The sequence below is a fragment of the Manacus candei genome, unplaced genomic scaffold (assembly GCF_025592945.1).
Source record: "Manacus candei isolate 608988 ecotype Guabito, Panama unplaced genomic scaffold, ASM2559294v1 h1tg000046l, whole genome shotgun sequence".
NCBI lineage: Eukaryota > Metazoa > Chordata > Aves > Passeriformes > Pipridae > Manacus > Manacus candei.
The window spans coordinates 7,424,189-7,445,257 of NW_026138094.1; the positions used below are offsets into that span (position 1 = coordinate 7,424,189).

At 38.5% G+C, this 21,069-nt stretch overlaps 3 protein-coding genes across 9 annotated transcripts in view; 2 read left to right on the forward strand and 1 right to left on the reverse strand.

The window, feature by feature from the left end:
* ADAMTSL3 (ADAMTS like 3) overlaps nucleotides 1-2,059 on the forward strand; it is a 180,295-nt gene extending 178,236 nt beyond the window's left edge. For all 6 annotated transcript variants that reach the window (XM_051796581.1, XM_051796584.1, XM_051796585.1 and 3 more), the window contains exon 31: nucleotides 116-2,059. In XM_051796581.1, the coding sequence (XP_051652541.1) occupies nucleotides 116-225 (110 nt within the window). In that variant the 3' untranslated portion in view covers nucleotides 226-2,059. The remainder of the gene's footprint in view (nucleotides 1-115) is intronic.
* Nucleotides 2,060-5,122: 3,063 nt separating this feature from the next.
* SAXO2 (stabilizer of axonemal microtubules 2) lies at nucleotides 5,123-15,587 on the reverse strand. Its single transcript, XM_051796630.1, has 4 exons — nucleotides 15,483-15,587; nucleotides 9,289-9,468; nucleotides 7,887-8,089; nucleotides 5,123-6,270 (listed from the first exon to the last, which is right to left on the reverse strand). The coding sequence occupies exons 1-4, from the start codon at nucleotides 15,521-15,523 to the stop codon at nucleotides 5,297-5,299; spliced, it is 1,398 nt and encodes a 465-aa protein (XP_051652590.1). The 5' UTR covers nucleotides 15,524-15,587; the 3' UTR covers nucleotides 5,123-5,296.
* A 36-nt stretch (nucleotides 15,588-15,623) lies between these two features.
* EFL1 (elongation factor like GTPase 1) overlaps nucleotides 15,624-21,069 on the forward strand; it is a 68,687-nt gene continuing 63,241 nt past the window's right edge. Inside the window, exons 1-7 of one of the 2 annotated variants that reach the window (XM_051796587.1) lie at nucleotides 15,624-15,683; nucleotides 16,118-16,220; nucleotides 16,909-16,976; nucleotides 17,172-17,256; nucleotides 17,798-17,931; nucleotides 18,535-18,672; nucleotides 19,404-19,618. In XM_051796587.1, the coding sequence (XP_051652547.1) occupies nucleotides 16,130-16,220; nucleotides 16,909-16,976; nucleotides 17,172-17,256; nucleotides 17,798-17,931; nucleotides 18,535-18,672; nucleotides 19,404-19,618 (731 nt within the window). In that variant the 5' untranslated portion in view covers nucleotides 15,624-15,683; nucleotides 16,118-16,129. Of the gene's footprint in view, nucleotides 15,684-15,830; nucleotides 15,991-16,117; nucleotides 16,221-16,908; nucleotides 16,977-17,171; nucleotides 17,257-17,797; nucleotides 17,932-18,534; nucleotides 18,673-19,403; nucleotides 19,619-21,069 lie in introns of those variants that run through there. The other variant, XM_051796588.1, reaches the window with a different exon arrangement.

The window sequence follows — 21,069 nt, forward strand, 5'->3', positions numbered from 1 at the left end:
GAAATAATTACAAAGCTACCAGGAATCCATCAGTTGTTTACAATTACAGTGACAAGTTCTGCTGTTTCTCTTTTGTTCATTATAAAGCCTTGTAATGTCTAAATATATTTTTCAGAAGGCGAATGCAAGGATACAACTCACTACTGTACATTTGTAAAGCAACTAAAGTTATGCTTGATAGACACCTACAAACAAAGATGTTGTCAATCATGTCAAGAAATGTAAGTCCTCTATGGCAAGTTCATGATGCTGCAGTGAAGAGATGAGAAGAGAGATCCATTAATCTAACATGCTTGAAGTATATACTTGTAAAAGAGACATTAGTTGTAACAATTAAATGGAAACGTGGGGCTAATGAAAAAAACAGTATTACAGATTGATGTGCTGGACAGGATATTTTTTCTGGGAACTTTTATTATTCACTCTTTGCAATGGAACTTTTAATGTTTTAAACATTTTCATTTCTGGATTAGCAAGATAATATCATGGCATATCATCTGTAAAATTTTACAGGCCATCACATTATAATTTTATCAGGGGGAAAAAATCATTACCTAAAAACAGCAGATAGGGCTTACTGTCCTTAACTTAAGAGAAAATGTCACAAAAATACTTTGAGAAATTTTGCAGCAACTATTGACCCCTAGGTTTTCAATTTTTTTATTATATTTAACACAATTTTTAAATTTGTAGAAGCTGTGGCCTGTAGTTGTAAAATTTTTGGCAGCAACCTCATTTTCATAAACAGCTCGAGCTGAAGGGTTGATCTCACAGGATATGTTTTACTGATATTAGCTGTGAGATGGATACACAGAAGTACATTCAACTTTTCATGCTTGTACTTATGTGTATGCAGTAAAAGACACTATAGATGCTAATACAATTTTCAAAGCTGTTTTGAATAAATGAGGTGTCATTTTTTGTTTTTTCTATTCTAATTCCAGTCTCTGAAGTACGATTGAAGTTCTGGCACGATTACACTTCAGTACTGATAATAAATTAGACAGAAGGCTTCCTTGTCAGAACTGTGAAGGAAACTGTGATCACTGTTCTCTTGCACATCAAGTCAAATGGGGAGCCAATAACTGGCCAAACAGGGCTGTCAGATTTCCTGTCTTGAATAATCATTTTATTTTTCTCCACTAATGGGGAAAAATGTCCAAGGAGGAACTATTAATTATGAAGATAAACAAGTGAAAGAAGCCTATTTTGAGCAGTTTTCCATCAAGATGACTTTTCATCATGACCATTAACCATCTGAGTCTTTTGCAAGTTGATAAATTCTTATTATGATATTCCTGGCTAAATTATTTTCCATATTGCAGGTTGTCTGATTTGTTCTGTAAGCAGAGGGAACCCCACAGGAGGCAGAAAATAAATGTGTTTTTTTTCTTTTGTAGTTTCCAAACTACTGCTCATATTGGAGGCCTGAGTGCTTGCATTGACTTGGCTCTTGTGTTACACCACTGAGCTGTTCCAGGCTGGCGAGCGGGTGTGCTGTTAGAGCAGTTCCTACACAGCATTCCTGCACAGGGTTTGCATCACTGAAAATTAGGTTAGCACTACTGTATAGAAAATGTTTAAGGTGGACTGTTGAGTCCAGGGCTGACTGCAAGGAGAGGATATTCCTGATCATTACCTTTAAAATCAGCAATGGGTCTTGATTGTTTAAGCCGTTTTTTTAAATTAAAATAAAACATTTGTAAGATACTTTTGTAGATATTTATTGTCTGATTTAAAAGTGCAATATTTTGTTTTGTACAGTGTTTAATAAAGATTTTTGGACGTATATTTTTTCTTATTACCAAAATTTCTTATTCATGTTTTCCCTTTATATTTAAAGTTTTCAAATGTTAACACATAGCATTTTTTGTGGCGTTAACTCTGTCTTTGATTAATTATGCATGCTATACAGAAGCAGTGCTGTAAATGTTTCTTATTGCAATTGGCATGACATTCCTCTGTAGATTATTTTATTGCTTCTCCAGTAACTGAAGATTTTAGCCTTCTTGAACGTAGTTTTGATATTTCTGAAATAAAGTATAATTTGATTATTCGACACTGCGATTACCCAGAGATTGTTTATTACTGTGATTTTCATGGTAGCCATGCTTTCATTCTTTGTTATTTTATCGACTTCCTATGTCCATCATTCTGGGATTTTTTCAGAGCCTCAGTTCGTATTTTTAACAGCTTATCAGACAGATTCTCAGCTTCACTACAGTCTGGTTTGCACTACTGTTAAGAGATAACATAGATGTAACCTGAGTGAAAAAGAAGGAAGAGAATTTGCCAAAATTCAAACAAGTCAGCTCTGATTCACTGAAATCTAGAATCAGGATTCTGATTCCACTTGTAAAAGGTGGAATAAAGTTACATTTCTCTGCTGGGCCTTCACCAAGCAGGGTTCATTTAGATCCTACAGAACAGCTCCATGTTTTATATTTAGTGAGTGGTGAAAATAGCTACATGAAAAAGAAGTTGTTTCAGAATATCCAATATAGGTAATAGTCGTTAGAAAGAAGAGTCTCATAAACAGTATGAACAATAAAAGCCTTTAAAAAATTTTATTAAATAGAAAATAAATGTCTAGCAGTGGATGGTGGTGTTACAGAGTTATCCTAGATGGTAATATTGGCAAAGGTGCACGGGTCTGTTTAATTTTCCTTTGGTTCAGCAGTGCATTCCCTTTTTGCAGTCTTGAAAACAAAGTAAAGATTCTGTGCAGCCTGCTGCTGTATGGCAGAGTGCATGGAAAGCTCTTCTAGAATAGCAACTGAATCCATGAATAACTTCTCTGCTTTTACATCTTGGTTTAGCATGACATCATAAAATGCTTTTTTAACAGCTGTTATTTTGGAAAAATATTAGTTTTCCAGCCTGCTCTTCATTTGATCTGCATTTCAATAATATGTTGCTTATGAAAAAGTTGATATCAAGTATTGAATACTGTCTGAAGGTTTATAGTATCATTTGATGCTTTTTCTGGAAGCACCATCAATATGTTGTGGCTCTTTCAACTGTAAAGTAATAACGACTTCTCTCTTTCACTATTAAATTTAGGAGAAAACATTAAGGACAAAATGAAAGGCAATATGCCCCTCCACCCTAAAAGTCTTTAAACACATCTGCAGAGGAACTGTTAAATGTATCTGAATATGCCCTCCACTTCCTCTCAAAATTTTTGTACCGTGCTGGTAGGTGGCAACAAATTACTTTCCATAACTTAGGGGAGGGAAGTGACTTCAGAACTGAAAAAACAGCTGTGTAAATTAAAAAAAGCATCTGGGCTCACTCACAGACTCAGAGGAAGAGCCATTTGGATCAGAACATGCAGGCACGTGTAACTTCATGGATTCAGATTGCATTTCTCCCTCCCTAGAAAAGAGAGCTGGAAGGCATTAGGAGCTTCTGTAAACTGCTCAAGAGGTACCAAGGTTGTGTGTAGGATATGGACCTGAGTAGATGTAACTGTGCAAAGGTTTGACTTTGTTGTTTCCTCAGCTGTGGCCAGACAGAGATTGACTAAAAGGGGTGTTCATAAGTTTTTCTTCTGTGGTAAAGGAAGATGACAATGAGCTGGACTTTTCCCTGTCCTACTTTTAGGATCTCACAGATTTACATTGTCCTTGTTCATTCACAGTCTGAGGGACGTGAATAATCTTCAGAAAGAAAAGTATAACAATTGCTGTTTCATTAACAGAATAAGTCATATTACAAAACACAGTATGAAAAAAGAATTGTCTGAAAGTGACTGATGCTCTAATGATGTCTGGATCTCTCTCATGCAATGCTTTTGTGCACAGCTGATATGTCCAGTTCAGCTTTCTTGCTTTCATATGACCAAGTTCCTGCTTTAAAAATATTTCTATCGTTGCTCTTAGCCCTTTTATGATTGATTTTGTTTGTGAAGTACAGGCACATAATTTTGCAGAACTCTGTTCTACACCAATAGGCATAAGATATGCAATACTGAGAAAAAAATCATACTGGAGTACTGTGATAGAGCATGATAATACAGTTAATCATAGAACTATTAATTGGTTCATTTAGATTTCCCAAAATCAGCTAAGGATATATAGAGAAAATTCTAAATATCTCATACAGAAGCATAGTCATATAAAATGTCTGTAAAAAATTTGGTTTCTGTGTATTTGGAACAAGCAATTCTTTGAAGAGCAGACAGACTGAAGCCAGGCTGTCTACAGATTTTTACATCTTGGCTGATATTTCTTTTTTAAACTGAGTTTACACTATTTTCTGTTATCTCTACTTACACCTGTACAGTTTTCTGCCATTTTTTCCTTCAGACTGCCTCTGCAGTGAACTCTGGCAGTGATAACCGGCTGTTTATCTTTAAAAATCAGAGAGCAGGATCAAACTGTGGTGGATGTTAACCTTTTGAGCCTGATTCTCTCTGCTTCCCCACCATCTACGTTAGAAATTAAAAAAAAAAAAAAAAAATCTTTGCAATCTCATTGTGACATTTGATTGAATTTGTACACTGGGTTTAAAAATTACTTAACTGCTGAGGACACGTGCACTGAGGGTTTCAGTGTGGCCAGAGCTTTGCATCAGTTTTGTTACTTTAGGAAGTAAGGCTGAAAGAGCATGATCAGGGAAATAAGAAAACAGAGTCTAATGATCTGCTTTTGGTGTTTGAATGGTTTCAACTACACATACAGAAAAAGACCAAGGTTACTACTTGTTGATTGCTACCGGAAATTACAGTGTGACCTTTATACTCACTTTAGAATGGAATGAAGGAAAAGTATCTATGACTAAAGCTAAAGCCTGGTTTTTAGAAATGTGTCATGGCATTCTATCTTGTGATTTGGGCAGCAAAATGTAAAGAAGAAGACTTTACCAGATTACTGAGATTATTGCTGATTACTTAGATTATTATAGATAGCATTATTTGCTTTCTGTAAAGGACATTACCATCAAAAGACACTTGCTATTTCACAAATACAATCATTTGGTTGCAGAAAATCTGGAAGAATTAAATGTGCAATACATATGCTTGAGATGGAGCATAATGATATCTGAGAATTCAAGGAAATCAGAATGTACAATCAAAAAAAGGACAGATACTATGTAAGATGTAGTATTCCTGGAGCATTTGGCAAACCTTTATTGGTCTTGTAATAAACTTCTGGTTTTGCTTTGGTTTTCTTCAAACTTCTAAAAGCAAAATTTGCGTTATTTAATTTGCTTTCAGTGTTATTTAAAGAAAAACTGAACAAGTTGGATTCCGATTTTTTCACCAGGGTGCTTGAAATATTGCACTTCAGTATTATGTCACAGCTACTTCGTTTGGAATAGGATTACAATTTGGCTCGGAGGGTTCTGGACTCAAGCGGCGGAAGAATTGGTGACCCTGAGAATCTGTGTTTACATAGACATAACCCAGGTTAGAGGGATGATGTGCGGGGCAGATCTCTGTTTTCTTTGGAGTGTAATCTACGCGATACAGAGTTTCATCTTGAAAAGGAACTGCATTTAGACCTACAGTATGTACAGGTTTGCAACTTTGAGCTGGAGTGCCCTGAAGTGGTATGTAGTGAGATCTGAATGTAGTTAAATCAGCAAATTTTCCCGTGGGTCTTTGAATTTCTTGTTCTTTCTTAATAAGCCCTCGCGGGCAGATGCTCCAAGGTTTAAAGTCTTCTCTTGTAGTAGTGTTCCCTTGAAAAGGGGCACTGATTCTTCTTCCATGAGGTGGTCTTATTGGGGCAGCAGGAGAAATCTTATGTGAAATGTAGTCAAGACGGTTCGTGGAGTTAAGATCCATCTTGTCTGTGGGTGGAACGTACTCTCTGGGTTTGCGGAACTCAGGCAAGGAAACCAGCACTGGCTGATAACGATCCTGGAATTCAGTGGTTCCATTAAAAGGAGCATCAGATCCAACTTTTCTATGTTCAGGCTTGCAGCTTTTTGCCTGTTGCCCAGGTGTCCCTTTGAAGTCTCTCTGGTGGGTTGTGAGATCTTCAAAGGGTTGGTCGCATGGCTTGTACTCTTCCTTTGGTCTTACGAATCGTGGTTCCATCTCATGAACAACATAAGCAGTGCGATGGATGGTGTTCCCATCGAAAGGCCCATCTGGCAGCTTGGCTGCAGGAGGTTTAAAACTTTCTGGGGGATTCGGTTCCCTAGGAATGTAGTCATCTTGAAATGTGGAAGGATTTCCAAACCTCTCTGTAGGTGGCTGGTACGTCTGCTCCACCTTACAAGATTCCGTTCTTTGAGCTTCCCATAACCTATAGTCATCTGTAAGGCAAAACCGAAATTCCACCATACAGGTGTTCTTAAGACTATTCCTTTAAAATTAGGACAAATTCTTCTGGTATTAAATCTTGCAAAACAAAGAAAATGGATGTAAGTGAGAATGATAATTTTATCTGCATGTTCGTGATACGGCAAAACTGTCTTCTATTATAGTGTGTAATTAACAGACAGAAGTGTACATGATGCCTTGTTTTGACTATTTTCTCAAGGAAAAAAAATTTTGCATGTGCTTATTTAGTGTGTGCTTTATACAGAAAATAGCCCTATACAAGTTTTATATACAATATCTTCCATTTTACTTAGAAGTTTATGCAAGTATACAAGAGTGAAAGGAACCTTATAGGTCAATGGGTCATGTTCACAACTGCTTGATAGAATCATCTCTTAATTTCCATATCAACGTTACATCCTTTTAAAGCTTCTTGGGATTTTTGTTTTCTTTGCCAGACTGTTCTGCTATAGTTACAAAACTTACCAAACTTACTGCCCAGTCTAAACTTCTTCACAGACACTTGAAATCAGTTTTTTGGGTTGCAATTCCTGTACTTAGTTTCAGTGTTTTTTCACTCCTTCATCCTTACTCCCTGTTTCATGTTGCTAACATGCATTTTAAATTTTAAAAAGCAATTGCATGCTGTCTAAGTTGTGTGCTGGGACAAGGCTAATTTATTCATTATTTGCTAACTTACTACTTATGTGCATGCTAAATAGAAATATTTACATTTCCTTGTAACTATTTACAATTAATAAATATAAATAGAATGTATTTACATGAATGCATTTCTGTCTAGCAGAGGCCTAAGCTTGAAGAAGCTAGTGCAGTATAACTGATTTTAAAGAGACTGTTTTCTTACATTTTATCCTTCCAGCTCTTCTGTCACTGCACTCTCTCCTCTGCTCATTTCACACCAAGAATTCTAACTTCCTGTTTTAATACCCACATCTGATCCTTTTTATTTCAACTATCTCTTTGATACCAATGGTATCGTAATGTGGAACATCTTGATTTTCAGTAGATTGTATCTTGTAATTTATTTCTACTTACTTTTAACTGGCAAAAATGCAGTACATGTAACAAATTCAGTAACATATGTATAAAATTCTCTAGTGGTGTAAAGTTTATCAAGGTCACTTCCCAGAATGACATAAAAGGAGATTTAGCTCCTTTCTGCTGACTGTTGTAATAGAATAATTTGTGTCAAGACAGATCCTTACTAGGATGATATATACACAAGCTATAACATACACAAGCTATAACATACACAAGCAGAAATCCAAAATCCACTTTTGACCTACTCTGTGGCAAAATATGTCACATGAACTAAAACTAACTGAAAGATATATTGCACTCTAATTACAATCCACTTTTGCCTGAGATAGCCTAACCAAGTGTATGTTAGAATTTCCTTCTAGCCAAGAAAACCTCAGAGAGGCACCCCTGAACAGCTGGAGTGCTCAACATTTTAAGGCATTATGACCTGCTTTCTGTTATGTCTTACTCTGTCCCAAACTAACAAATCCAGTTTCTAATGTAGATTATTCAGAATACTCCCTTCATCTTGGTTATTTCTCTTTCTGTAGGTGGCATATCTCATTACCTCGATAGGTTGGTATGGTATCCAATTTTGCATCTGTAGTGTGTTTTCTCTCTCGAGGTCTTGCTAATGTCACTGGTCCTACTTTATGAGGATTATAATCTCTCTGGTATATGGTCCCCAGGTCAATCTTTCCCGACTTTGGTCTGTATTCTGCTGGTGCCCGAAAAGGTCTCTTCACAACATCATACGGTAAATAATCAGTTCTGAAGTGGGGAAAAAGAAAAGACTGGTTAAAAAAAACCTACTTTTTTTTCCCCGAAGAAGTCAGGTTTTTTCCACTATATGGAAAAATGACAGCTTAAGATGTTTACTCTGAAAAATCATTCTGATGTCATATGTTAGAGGGGTAGCACAGAGGGAAGCAAACTATAGTACATAAATTCAAGGGGCTCTGATGCATGATAGAGCCTGTTTTCAAAGGTAAGTGGTGAAGCAACTTTTTCAACACTCTGAATCTCATACACAGGTTAAAAATATTATTTAAAATATCTGAAAGGAGACTTACAAAGTTGCTGTAATTTTGCAAAGAAATGATTCAGGAAGCAGAAGCAGAGCAAAGCTCAAACTAATACGAGGGGTAGCATTTACTAATGGCATGAGGAGAATGGAATATAATCAGAAACATAATTCCACTGTTTTTATATGGGCACATTACATTAAAAGGGTGTATATTATATATATGGGTGTCTAAACAGTCCATACAGTACATGACCAATCTGACAAAATGGCATTTGGGTTTTTTATTTATGTCTCTTTTTTAATAAACAAAGAAGTTTCACCTGTTGCCCTCATAGCTTAAAAGAAAAATAATAATGGAAAAAGTAAAGGTTGGTGTGCCTGTCACATCACTAACAATGAATAAGTGATATCTTTTTCTCTTTGATAGATGCTCTCTAATTCTGTAAGCTTAACATCAGAGTCTGTGCACTGACAGAACTCCTAAACCCCTTTACAGCTTGCTTTCTTGAAACTAATAATTTAGAACTATGAATAAAAAAAAAAAAATCCTTTTTCTTAAGATTTCATTTTCCCACTATCTCAGATTCCACATGTGTATTACAGAAAGTTCCCCAGCTTGCCAGCTTTTCAGGCTCCACAAGACCTAGATTTCCTAAAGAGGCTGAAAACGAAGACAAAAATTTTACATTATCTTTACAGGCTAAAGGATACTGTAAATAACACAAATCTTTCTGCACGTGTGCTTTGCTATTTTTTACAACCTTTCTGTGGCAGCCGTATTTCTGTACTCAAAATCTATCCCTTAAATATGCAAAAAGCGTAAAGGATGCAACGGTTGCATTTTGACAAGACAGCAGTGCACTGTTTAGTTCCCCCCTTAAAAAAAGAAAGCATGAAAAACTTCACAGAGCAGTGGTAAAACGCGTTGCTTCAACATATTTACTTAAATATGGAGATTCCGTCCATTTTGCCGCGGTGCTGTTGGAACTCAGGTTTTGGCTTACAGCTGCTGGGCGGGCAGATGTTGCCATAGCCGAGGTAGTTGTCCACATACTCGGTTCTGTGGCTCGGTGGCAGCCCATCGTCGTAAATCTTCGTGCGTTTGTGGCAGCAGCGATGGCGCCTGGGCAAAACACAGCGGGGGAGATCGGTCGGAATAGTTTCGTTGCAGGGGAAAACCCACACACCATCTACTGGGAGTGAGTGACAAACGGGGAAGATCGAACAGTGTCAGTAGGTTTGGTTTAAAATCTTAGTTCTGAGTGAGAAAACCACAAAATGTTGATGGCTGATGGCCCGGGTCCCAGAGCACAGCACACTAATACATCAATAAAAACAGTATCAGATGTGAGTTAGTCCTTGCTACAGAGTACAAGGGATGGACAGAGTTGAACTCAGTCCTCTCAATGATGCTACCACCAGGATGGCTTTCCTCTCTTGTCTTTAGTCTTTATCAATATTATTAGTTTTACTTGTAAAGATTGCTAACTACATTTCTTGTCTCATACTGCCTCTTTTTTACTGTATTCCCTTATCACTTGTCTTTTTATTTCTGTACATCTCACCTATTTTCACCACTATCGTTAATACTTTCTGACTAAAATTTTAGTGGTGTGGAATCTCTGGTGTTCTGCAGACCATTTCTGACTTTTAACCCTTTTTTTCTCCAAGGACTGACTGAATTCTATCCCAAATCCATGTTTATTTAGAAGTAAACATCTCTTTTTCTTAATAGGTTTTATTTCAATTACACCTGCTTGTCATTGATGCCTAAATCAATGACACCATTGTGCTCAAAGGTATACCATGACAATTCTTGACTTACACCTTGTTGTTTTGCATAACTCATAAAATTAAAATTTACATGTTATTATTGTTTTGAAAATCTTGTTATATTCATTCTAATTTGCATAAAACCCATCTCTCTGGCTGAAGTGATTGTTGTTTGAGCTCTCCCTCAAGGAAATATGTAACAAAAGATCTTCCTCCTTCTGGCTGACAACTTGCAATACTGGTTCAGATAATAGCAAAGGGAAAAAAACAGTAAATAATTTTTCAAATAAAAAGTATTGTAAAATTCTGTACGTGAAAAGCAAAAGTATCTAAAAATCCAGAAGGGTAAAAGTGTACAGCTCTGACTGAGTACAAATAAATTCAAGTCTCAGGAAGGTAGATATCCAAGGAATAGTTCAAAGGTATGTGGAGAAATTTAGCTAGCACTCACTACCAAAAAGAAAAACAATAAATTAAAGCAAGGTAAAATGGAATACAGAAACAGACACGAAGGACTCCTGTTGGGAAAATGGAAAAATGAAAATGGAAAAACCACTACAAGAAGTTATGTGAGACTGGAGATCCTAAAGCTGGGATTAGTTTGTGCTGCCTGAATTTGCCAGCTCAGTAGTTCAAAAAATGAGAAATGAAGTAGCCCTGTCTAAGAATCCAGATCCTTTCAAAGCCCAAGGTCCTTACTCCTTTTCAATCAAGTCAAGTAACAACTGAGAGATCTTTTCAGAACTTAGAAGGAAAAGGAAAAAGGAAGAAGAGGGAAAGAACAGGAAAGGTAGGAAAACAAGGAGGTAAGTGTGTGCTATTTCTCAGCACAGTGTTTGCTTGTCATTACATTTGTCATGAAACTCAGTTTTCACCTTTGTAATGTTTTTTTCAGAAAGTATAAACAGCATATGCTGTGTCACAGAGCTTCTAAAAGTAACAGCTATGCAGAAACAAAAAACATTGGATGCTTTGAAAGCTAGTTGAAATATAGGTTATCAAAATATAATGTTCTTCTTGTATTTTTTTGGCATAAAATTCAAAGGAGTTTGAAACAAACACTATTCATCTGCAAAAACTTCACTGTGACAATCTTCAGTTTGCCATATGCTGATCCAGACCAATCATGAAACAAAAAAGCCTCCTCTCCTCTAGTGTCACCAGTCTTTAAGGACTGAACTCTGAATATTTGCGAAGCAGGGTTGTCAGTATTGCTGAATGGACATGCTACAAACAAAAACAGACACCAGAAAAATAATTACTTGCAGAGTGACCCTGTAGTTCTTGGTAGCTTTAACCCAGAAATGGAAGTTATCTACTCTCTCTCTCTCCAAGAAAAGAGATTTTTGTGATTTTATTAGAATTCGTGGCTGATCTAAAAATGTCCTTCATCCCAGTCATTTCTAGTATATGAAATAATTCTGAGCAGACTCTATGTACAGAATTACTTTGAATCAGATGAGACTGCTCAGGAAGATCCTCCATCCTACTCTGTGTTGTGAAAGTACTTTCAGTGGGCCTAAATAACAATGTAAAATTACCTTAATATCAATGTGAATTTGACTTGGAGAAGAGATCAGGGTATTTTCGGTAAACCGATAAATCTACTCCAGGATGTTGTCCAGCAGCTAAAGCTAAAGTTTTCATTTAGATAATAACTTTATATAGGCCATCACAATGCTACAAATCCTCAGAGAAGACAGATTGCAGCTCTGATAAATGAAATATGTTTGGCCAGAACTCCTTGAAACACTGATTATTTTTAACTTGTTGTTCCTTGTATTTATCTTAATTTCAACCCCAGAGTTACTGATTATTCAAACTAATTTGGTGAGAATGTGCCTTTTCCCATGACTGACTGGTGCCTGCTTTGATGGATTATTATTCTTTCTCTTCTTTGAGGGAAACCAACTAACTTGTGGCTTGCATAAGGTCTGAACAGAATCTCAGCTAACTAGAAGTGACAGTGTATGAGCTCTCTAGTGCCAAATGCTGTTGTTCTGGTTATTTTAATAGAATGTTGGTGCATTTCACTTATTTAGGGCCTGGCATACATACGTTTGTTTTTATGCAATGCTAGATAGACCCTTGAAATTTTCCCACAAATCCTTTTCCTCCCAGAGAACTAGACTAATAATGAGAAAAGTTTAATGTTTATCATAATAAAAAACTTATTAAAGCCCCCCCCAACTCAAAACTTTTATTTTTTAACTGCCAGTACACATGCTGTGGTCTGAAAGACAGAAATGATGGATGGACACTATTTTTGGGAGTTATCTACTTTCCTAATGTTGACAGGAGATCTGGTCGGTTTTACTGGGGGTTTATGTTATTTCCATGTGGTCAGTATGATGGCTTATTTTAGAGATATTTTAGAGAGATCTTCCTCTTTCCTTCTAATTTACATTTATTCCAGAATCTAGATCTTTATGATAATGATAACAAAAATGCAGTAAGTGAGGGGTAGCTGACAGACAGAGAAGATAAAGCAGTAGTTTATTTTTGTACCTCAAAACTAAACTTTTATGCTTTTGTAAGCACCTTTCATGTATCTTTTATGCTTTTGTATGCATCTTTGTATACATCTTATGTATCATTTATAGCAGACAAATACTATTCTTGAGTGCAGAGAGGTCATCTCCCACAGAGGCTTTTTTCTTCTTTGGAAGCCAGATTTTACATCCTGTATTAGAGAAGGCAGAATAAAGTTCTGTTGTACTGCCTTTTCTCCCTGTATTTATAAGTTTTTTTAGTGTTTTTTTTTTTTCTTCTGGGAAAAACTAGGAAAGATTGTTTCCTGTTATTTTATTATTTAGAATTAAGCAGTAATTTTATGTCCACAAAATTTTCTGCAAATAGCTAAATGATAATTTGTACAAAACATTAGATCTTTATATTTGCTTTGAAATCTCTTCTAGGATGTTTATGCATTCCAATATCCAGGTAACACTGCCAAGTGACCAGCCTTCCCCTAAAAACAGAAACACTATACACTGAAGCAAACACAGTGTGCTGCCTAAACTAATAATGGCTTAAGATTCTATTGACTGTAAAAACTTCAGTGATGTTTGTTTTAAACCACAAGCTTTCTGCATGTTTAATTCAATTATTTGTATTATTAAACTAGGTTTTTGGATTGAGAATTTTCAGTTGAGTTGAACCTTATTTTGTGCTCTCTCATTGTGTTATCTCACCATCTTTATACTTGAGCCTAAGCCAGATTTGTTATCTCATCATGAAAACAATGCTTTCCAACTCTTCATTAATCTAGGACTTTTGAAACAATTTTATGGGGCAAAATTCGCCAGAGTCTCAGCCAAAAATAATGTGAGGAGCTCACTGCCTGCCTCTGATCTCTGTCTACAGATTAGAAAAAAGGTGACTCATCAACAGATAGACAGAAACATATAAAGAGTGTGTCTGCTGCAGACCTTGATATGAAACCTGTAGTTCATGGTACCCTTTGCAGCCATAGGGTTGGCCCAGTACTCCAAAAAAAAAATTGAGCCCACTCTTGGGATCTTACTATGATTCTTCTTGTATATAGTTGTTAGATCTTTTTTTAATACTGAAGACTGAATCTTTGAATCCTATGATGATTATTTTTCTGGTTTTGGTTTGGTTGTTTGGGCTTTTTTTAAGAAGAAATTAGGAAATTGAAAATATTAACAGTTGTGACTGATACCTATAAACATATAGCTGAATTTTGTGAGGTTTAAGTCCCTTATTATTTTGAGAAACCTGACTTGTGAATTTTTTTCCCTATGGCATAAATAATATTGCTTATAGACCTGAAATAGTTATTTTAAACAAAAAAAACGTCTACTGTACCCTCTTGTGCCAGCCTCCCTGGGCCAAAGAGGCTATAGGACAATGATGAACTGTTTCTCTCTATGTGGGACCATTGAATGTGAAGAAATAGTGGTGTTTCATTTCACAGTGGCGAGTGCTGCTGGGTGTGAGGGCAGAAAGGCAGATCTAATAAACCTCTCTTAAAGGCTGCAGTGCTTGCACAGGTTTCTTACAAGGCTATGAGAACTCATCCAAGGGTTCCTTTCGTGCAGTCCTTCAATGGGAGCTGGCTTTATGGAAAAGCCTGATCCTGACATTTAGTTTGGGTGGCTTTCAAAGACTCTCTCCATTGTGTTCCATTTTAGTGCATTTAAGATCTTCTTTTACCCCTACCTGATTAAAATGTAAACATACTGCTTCATATTTACTGAGAAGATCCCTTTCTAGAAAAGAGGGAAGCCTGAAACTGTTGAAATGGGGCTGTTACTCATTTTCCACCTTCCCACTGCTAAAAATATTAGCTGTGACCAGGCAAGGGACCCCCATGTAACCCATGGTGTGTGAGGGGAGGTGAGATCAAGGGTGACTTTGTGAGGTGGGCCCAGAGTGCTGAGTGGCCCCACTGCCACCTCCTGGGGGAGGACCCCCACTCTGCTGGGGCCCTGAGGCCCCATCACCCTCCCCACTCCCTGGTGGCCTGGGGCACTGCTCACAGAATTAGCCAGGTTGGAAAAGACCTCTGAGGTCATCAAGTCCAACCTGTGACCAAACATCACCATGTAAACTAGACTGTGGCACCAAGTGCCACATTCAGCTTTTCCTTAAACACCTCTGGAGACAGTGACTCCACCTCCCTGGGCAGTTCATTCCAATGTCTAGTCATCCCTTCTGTGAAGAAATTCCTCCTAATGTCCAACTTAAACCTCCCCTGGCACAGCTTAGGGCTGTGTCCTCTTATTCTGTCACTTGTTGCCTGGGAGAAGAGAATGTCCCTACCTGGCTACAATCTCCTTTCAGGGAGCTGTACAGAGCTATAAGGTCACCTTGAGCCTCCCTTTCTCCAGGATAAACAACCCCAGCTTCCTCAGCTGCTCCTCATGGGACTTGTGCTCCAGACCCTTCACCAGCCTCATTGCCCTTCTCTGGACTCCCTTCCAGCACCTCAATGTCCTTCCTGAATTGAGGGGCCCAGAACTGGACACAGCACTGGATGTGTGGCCTCACCAGTGCCGAGTCCCTGGTCCTGCTGGCCACACTATTCCTGACACAGGCCAGGAGCCATTGGCCTTCTTGACCACCTGGGCACACTCTGCCTCATGATCAGACGCTGTCAAACAGCACCCCCAGGTCCTTTTCTGCTGGGCCACTTTCCAGCCGCTCTGCCGCAAGCTTGTAGCGCTCCATGGGGTTGTTGTGACCCAAGGACAGGACCCGGCACTTGGCCTTGTCGGACATCACACCGTCGGTCTCGACCCATCGCTCCAGCCCGTCCAGGTCCCTCCGCGGAGCCTTCCTGCCCTCCAGCAGATCGTGGTGCCGGCCGCGAATCTGCTGGGAGCGGAACCTACTCACCCGCAGGAGCAGATCTCACACAGGCAGCGCGGCGGCCCCATCCCCGCTGCGGCCGCCCCGGCCGGTAACCAAGGACGCCGCGTCCCGTGGCAACGGCGGCCCCGCGGGGAGCGGCCCGGCCCGGCTTCCGTCCGGCGTCACGGGGCGGGATCGGGAGCGGCGCCGGGACGGGTTTCCGGGAGCGGCGCGGGGCGAGCGCAGGTGAGTGTTCCCCGCTCCGGGAGGGGCGCGGGGGCAGCAGCGCTGACTCCCCCCTTCCCCCGGCCCGGCCCCGGCGGTCTGTACCCCGTCCCGGGCGTTGCGGGGCCGGGGAAGCCCCGGGGGCAGCGCGGCGGTGCCCGCTGGAAGGGGCGGCAGGGGAGGGCGGACCGCGGCCGGAGGGTGACCCGTGAGGTTTGTGCCTGTCCGGGCTCAGTGGTTGTCCCCAACCAAACTTGACCCAACCCAGCCTCCTGCTCCGGGTTAAAGTCCGAACAGGCCCGTGCTCTCCGAGTTTGAGGTGTCCGAGGTGCGGTGCAGGTGGTGGCCCAGGGGCGGGACGCGCTCCACGGGGTTTCCCCGATGAGCAGCGCTAAAAAAATCCAAAGCGTTTTCTCAAGTTGACTCCTAAATAAAATGCTCTCCTCCGCTCACAGAAGTAGCCGACCATGGTGCTCACCAGCGTGGAAAAGATGGTTGGCCTCCAGAAGAAGACGTCCGGCATCAGGAATATCTGTATATTAGCCCACGTGGATCATGGTAAGGAGGTGTTTGTGGCTGGCAGAGACCCCCAGAGGAAAGTTGTGTGTGTTGGAACGGTGGTGAGATGTTTTGGTCGCTGGTTCAAGGCAGTAGGTTTTCATGGGTTTAGTTTTAAACTGTCTTAAACCTGTTTCAGGGATGTAAATTTGCTTTATGCACGTTTTTCTTGGCCTGGTACAGCTTATCTTTAAGAACTTAAGAGAGCATTATACTGTAATAGTTCGGAATAGTTGAAACGGAATGTTTTCTACTTCTGTGATGGTGAATGTCAGCATGAAATATATGCTTGTAAGGTAGGCTGGTTTTTTTCTATGTTTACTTACTACAACAAGTTTGTTATGTAGGTGGAAATAATAATAAACACTTATTTTATAACACAGATATTTTTTCTAATTGCCTGCTATACTGAGGTTTTGATGTACTGTTTGTTATTTCAGTTGCTTTTCTGGTCATGACAGGTAAGTTTACATCCAGTCTTCAAAAACAAATTCATGGGTACCTAACAGGTGAAGCTGAACAATCGGATTTGGTTTTTTGAAAGTTAATTTATACTTTTGTGGTACTTAAAAGCCTTTATTAGTGCTGATGTTTTAGAACACTGCATGTTGTCGGCATTCATAATATTGTTGCATCTTTTGCCGTTGTTTGTATTCATTTAATCTGAGTAATTTATTTTTCTTTTCAGGCAAAACTACTCTAGCTGATTGTCTTATATCTAGCAATGGAATAATCTCCAGCCGCTTGGCAGGAAAGGTAGAGTTATACTGTGTTTTTTAGTGAAATCCTGGTGTATGCATGCTGGGATTGTAAATCTCTGATGATTAAGAAAATTCCAATTCTAGGCTTGCTAAACCTTGTTTTCTTGCGCTCATAGTCTTTGACAGTTGATAAGAAATTGTGGAGATAATTCTACAGACTCATCACCTGTTCTTTTGGTTTTGTACTCAGCTGAGATATCTAGACAGTAGAGAAGATGAGCAGATCCGAGGAATAACAATGAAATCTAGTGCAATTTCACTGCACTTTGTGAAAGGTAAGTTTTTTGTGCTGGCAAATGTGATTTGTAATACATACTTTTGTTGTTTTTCCCTGTTTCCTTGTTGTTGCTGTTGTGAACTTTTTGCGTGCAGCTTTTACGTTTGTATTTTTCTCTTTTGTGGGCTTTTTGTGTTTAGGCCATTTAGGAATTTGTGGATTCTGCAGAGACTTAATCATGCATTCAACAGCCAGCCAAGATAATTGAGTTTAATCTCAGCATTAGGAAAACCATCTTCAATCCCATCTCCGAGTGGAGGCTATAAGAATAGTTGTCTTTATCTTTTTATTTTAGATCTAAGTACTTAAATTTTAATCTTGAATTAATGACACTTAAAGGCAAGACTTCTTTCAAAAAAACAAGTTGTAGTACAGTCTTTACTACTATGTCAAGATGCCTGTTACACTGTGCTGTAAAGGTTTTTTTGTAGTTAATGTCATGACAGTTACAGATAATAGCTGAAACAGTATAACTAGGTGGCTGAAAGAAATATTTTTTGAAAACTGTTCTGAAATGTTAATTTATTGTTTGATCCTAGGTGATCAGGAGTACCTCATTAATTTAATAGACTCCCCAGGGCACGTGGATTTTTCTTCAGAAGTATCTACTGCTGTCCGACTCTGTGATGGTTGCATCATAGTGGTGGATGCTGTTGAAGGAGTCTGTCCACAGGTGAAATAAAGTGTATTAAACAGAGAAAGAGGGTAGGGAAGGCAGAACAAGTGAAGTCTGAAGTGTGTTATACAGAAATGAAAGATGAGCTGTTTAAGAAGTTTTGTAAAACTTTTAGTAAATGACAGTGCACTCGAGGTAGGAAAGTAGTTGTGCTGAAAAACTGAACAATACTGGTGAGTGGGTGTAATGATGCGGGGTTGAAACAGTGAGTATGCAAGTTTTCAGATAATGGAATATTTGTATGGACAATTCTTTAAAGAAGTAATTTCATATATTTACGTAGACTCTTAGAGTTTTGAAAGTGAAAAAATACGCAAAATAAAACTGAGATAGCCATGAAAAAAAAAGCATGCTTTTCTAAATAGGGGAGGTTTTTTTGTTATTGTGGGTGTTTTTGCCATGAAATTCTGCCATGCTACAGAATTCTTCAATAACTACCACTATACACCATGGGAATCAGATTTCTGGTTGAGTGTCAACCTGTCCTTTACTACATGTTTATTCAATTTTAGGATTATATTTTATTTTTTAATAGTCTGTCTTTTTTTATGGTACCAAGCTTTCTGTAATGGATATTTTTTAAAACTCTTTCCTTCTTAGACTCAAGCAGTCCTGCGACAAGCATGGCTGGAAAATATACGCCCAGTGTTGGTGATTAACAAAATCGATCGCTTGATTGTGGAGCTGAAGCTCACCCCTCAGGAGGCATACTTGCACCTTAAGAATATCTTAGAACAGGTATTCAGGCCATAGTGCCATGTTCACACAGCAGATTTTATTGCACTATAACATTTAGTCTAATCTTAAACATTGGGATACATCTTATTTCTAATAGGTTTCGAGGTTCAGAAAGCCTGTGACAGAGAAAAGAGTGTTAAATGCCTCTTGACAGGTCATCAGGAAGAGTCTTCTTTTTTAGAAATAATATGCTGAATGTTTTGTTTTTCCTGTTAAATTGCTTAAGTTTCTTTGGAGGTAGACGAATTATCTCTTTGGACTGCTCCTGATATGGATGGGTTTATGTAGGAATAAAGTTGATTCTTCTTTTGAGTTTTAAGTGAAGTTACCCTCAAACTTTTTTTTTTCCCCAGAGTTTGCTTTTAAGCACTTTCCTGCCTGGCTTCCCTTTGCCCTCTGTTGTTTGTTTGTTGCCAGTAACAAGTTTCTGTTTCACCATTCCTTGTTCTGAGAGCCCAAGTGTGTTACACATGATCCTCTTTGTCTGATTCAGTCCTGGTGTGGACTATGTGTTTATGCCTCATATGGTGTTAGTCTCATAAACTTCTGTTGTCTTCAAATGTGCAGAATTAGATACACAATGTCTGTGTTTTCAATTGCCAGATGAATCATAGGCAATGCTATCTTGTTAACAAAACCTCTCTTTTTATGTTTTGGAGGGTTGCATTTGAGTTGCAAGGGTTGTGAAAGAGTGAATGAATCTGAAGATGTTTTTACATATCCTTCTGTAGATCAATGCAGTCACTGGAGCACTCTTTACCTCCAAAGTGTTAGAAGAAAGAGCTGAGAAAGAAACAGAAAGTGAAAATGTTTCAGACACTGCACCAGGAGATCAAATTTATGACTGGAGTACTGGATTGGAAGATACTGATGATTCTCATCTGTATTTTTCACCAGAACATGGAAATGTGGTGTTTGCCAGTGCAATTGATGGCTGGGGTTTTGGGTAAGTCTGGGATTTCTTTTTTCTTTTTTTTTTTTCACTTGATTACTGCAGTTGCTCCATATTTGTAAAGATGTTTTTTAGATTTTTCTCTGATATGTAACTGTATATAAATCCATTCTAATAGATTAACACTGAACAGCTGAAAGTACTACCAGCATTGTCTCTGTGACAGGACCTCTGTTTTACTTAGCAGTTGCTGGGCCCACTGTGATGTCCAGCCTAGCCTGGTAAACTCAGTATTTTATCAGTTGCTGGCATTTGATAGACTGGGATAGACAAGGCCAAAAACTGCAGCAGTGCAGGAGCTACTGCACAAGTAGATTAGTTTGGGAGGGCAGCAGGTGTGTGAAGGTTGCACATGTTCTGGTTACCACGAGGTGGAGTCGTTGTCTACATCATGAAAATGTAATTAGAGAGATCCACTCAGTAATTCAGTGAATGTCTTGGATATTGCAGAACCTTTAGAAAAATCTTCTCCGGGATTTTTAAGTCAAAGTCAAACTCTTAAATAAGGTGCCATGCATAGATTGTTGTTTAACACAGACATTTCTTGTCACTTCAGAGGAGAGGGAAAATAAAATCAGCTATTTTAGTTTAGTTATCTGTCATGAGTACTAACAATTTATTAAAAGAAAAATCAGAGAAGTGTGCAAAGAAGTTGAAAACAAATTTTCCAATTCCGACATGTTTTTAAGTCTGAAAGAGATCTTTCATAGAGGATATGTGTGAGGGGAGGCCTTTCCATTTCTGAAGGCTAGAGGGAGTTTTCTGATACCTTTGTTTTACACATTAACACATCTCATGTTAAGTCCTCCATTGCCATATGGTGCCCACAGTTACTTTCCTGTTTATGATATGCAGGGAAACACTATTTTGGTATCTGTAGGCTTTAGTTTTCCTGACTGGTAACTTTTCATTGAAATTTCATGGAGAAAATGGATTATGATAACAAACTATTCTTACACAGAGTATTTGGGCTGAAATTGTTAAGCACGTGTTTTGGTAGAGCTATCTGCTGTTTTTCTCCTGGATGGATAAAGAATGGGCAATTTGCAGCTTATTTTTGTTTTGTTTACTGATAAAGTCTGTGCAAGGGCATACATGAAAGCAAAAAGCTAAGTTTTTGTTTTGGGAAGTTCAAACTTGGCCTGTGTTTTGCATTAGTATTCTAAGTGTGCCACAAGGGAATGTTAAACATTAAGAAAAATGATTCTTCGAGGAAGTGGTACAGTGGAGTACATTGTTACAATAAGTAGAAATATAAGCTCAAAAGCAATTTAGAAACTGTTTTTTTGGATCAAGCTAGTTGATATTTGCAAGTAAATGATCAACTGTTAAGATTTTATGGGTTACAGAACTACATTCTGATATAATCACATGGTCATAAACACCCTGTGATGGCCTTTGTAATGAGAAAACACGTATGTTGTTCTTAAATGGTAGGTGAAAAT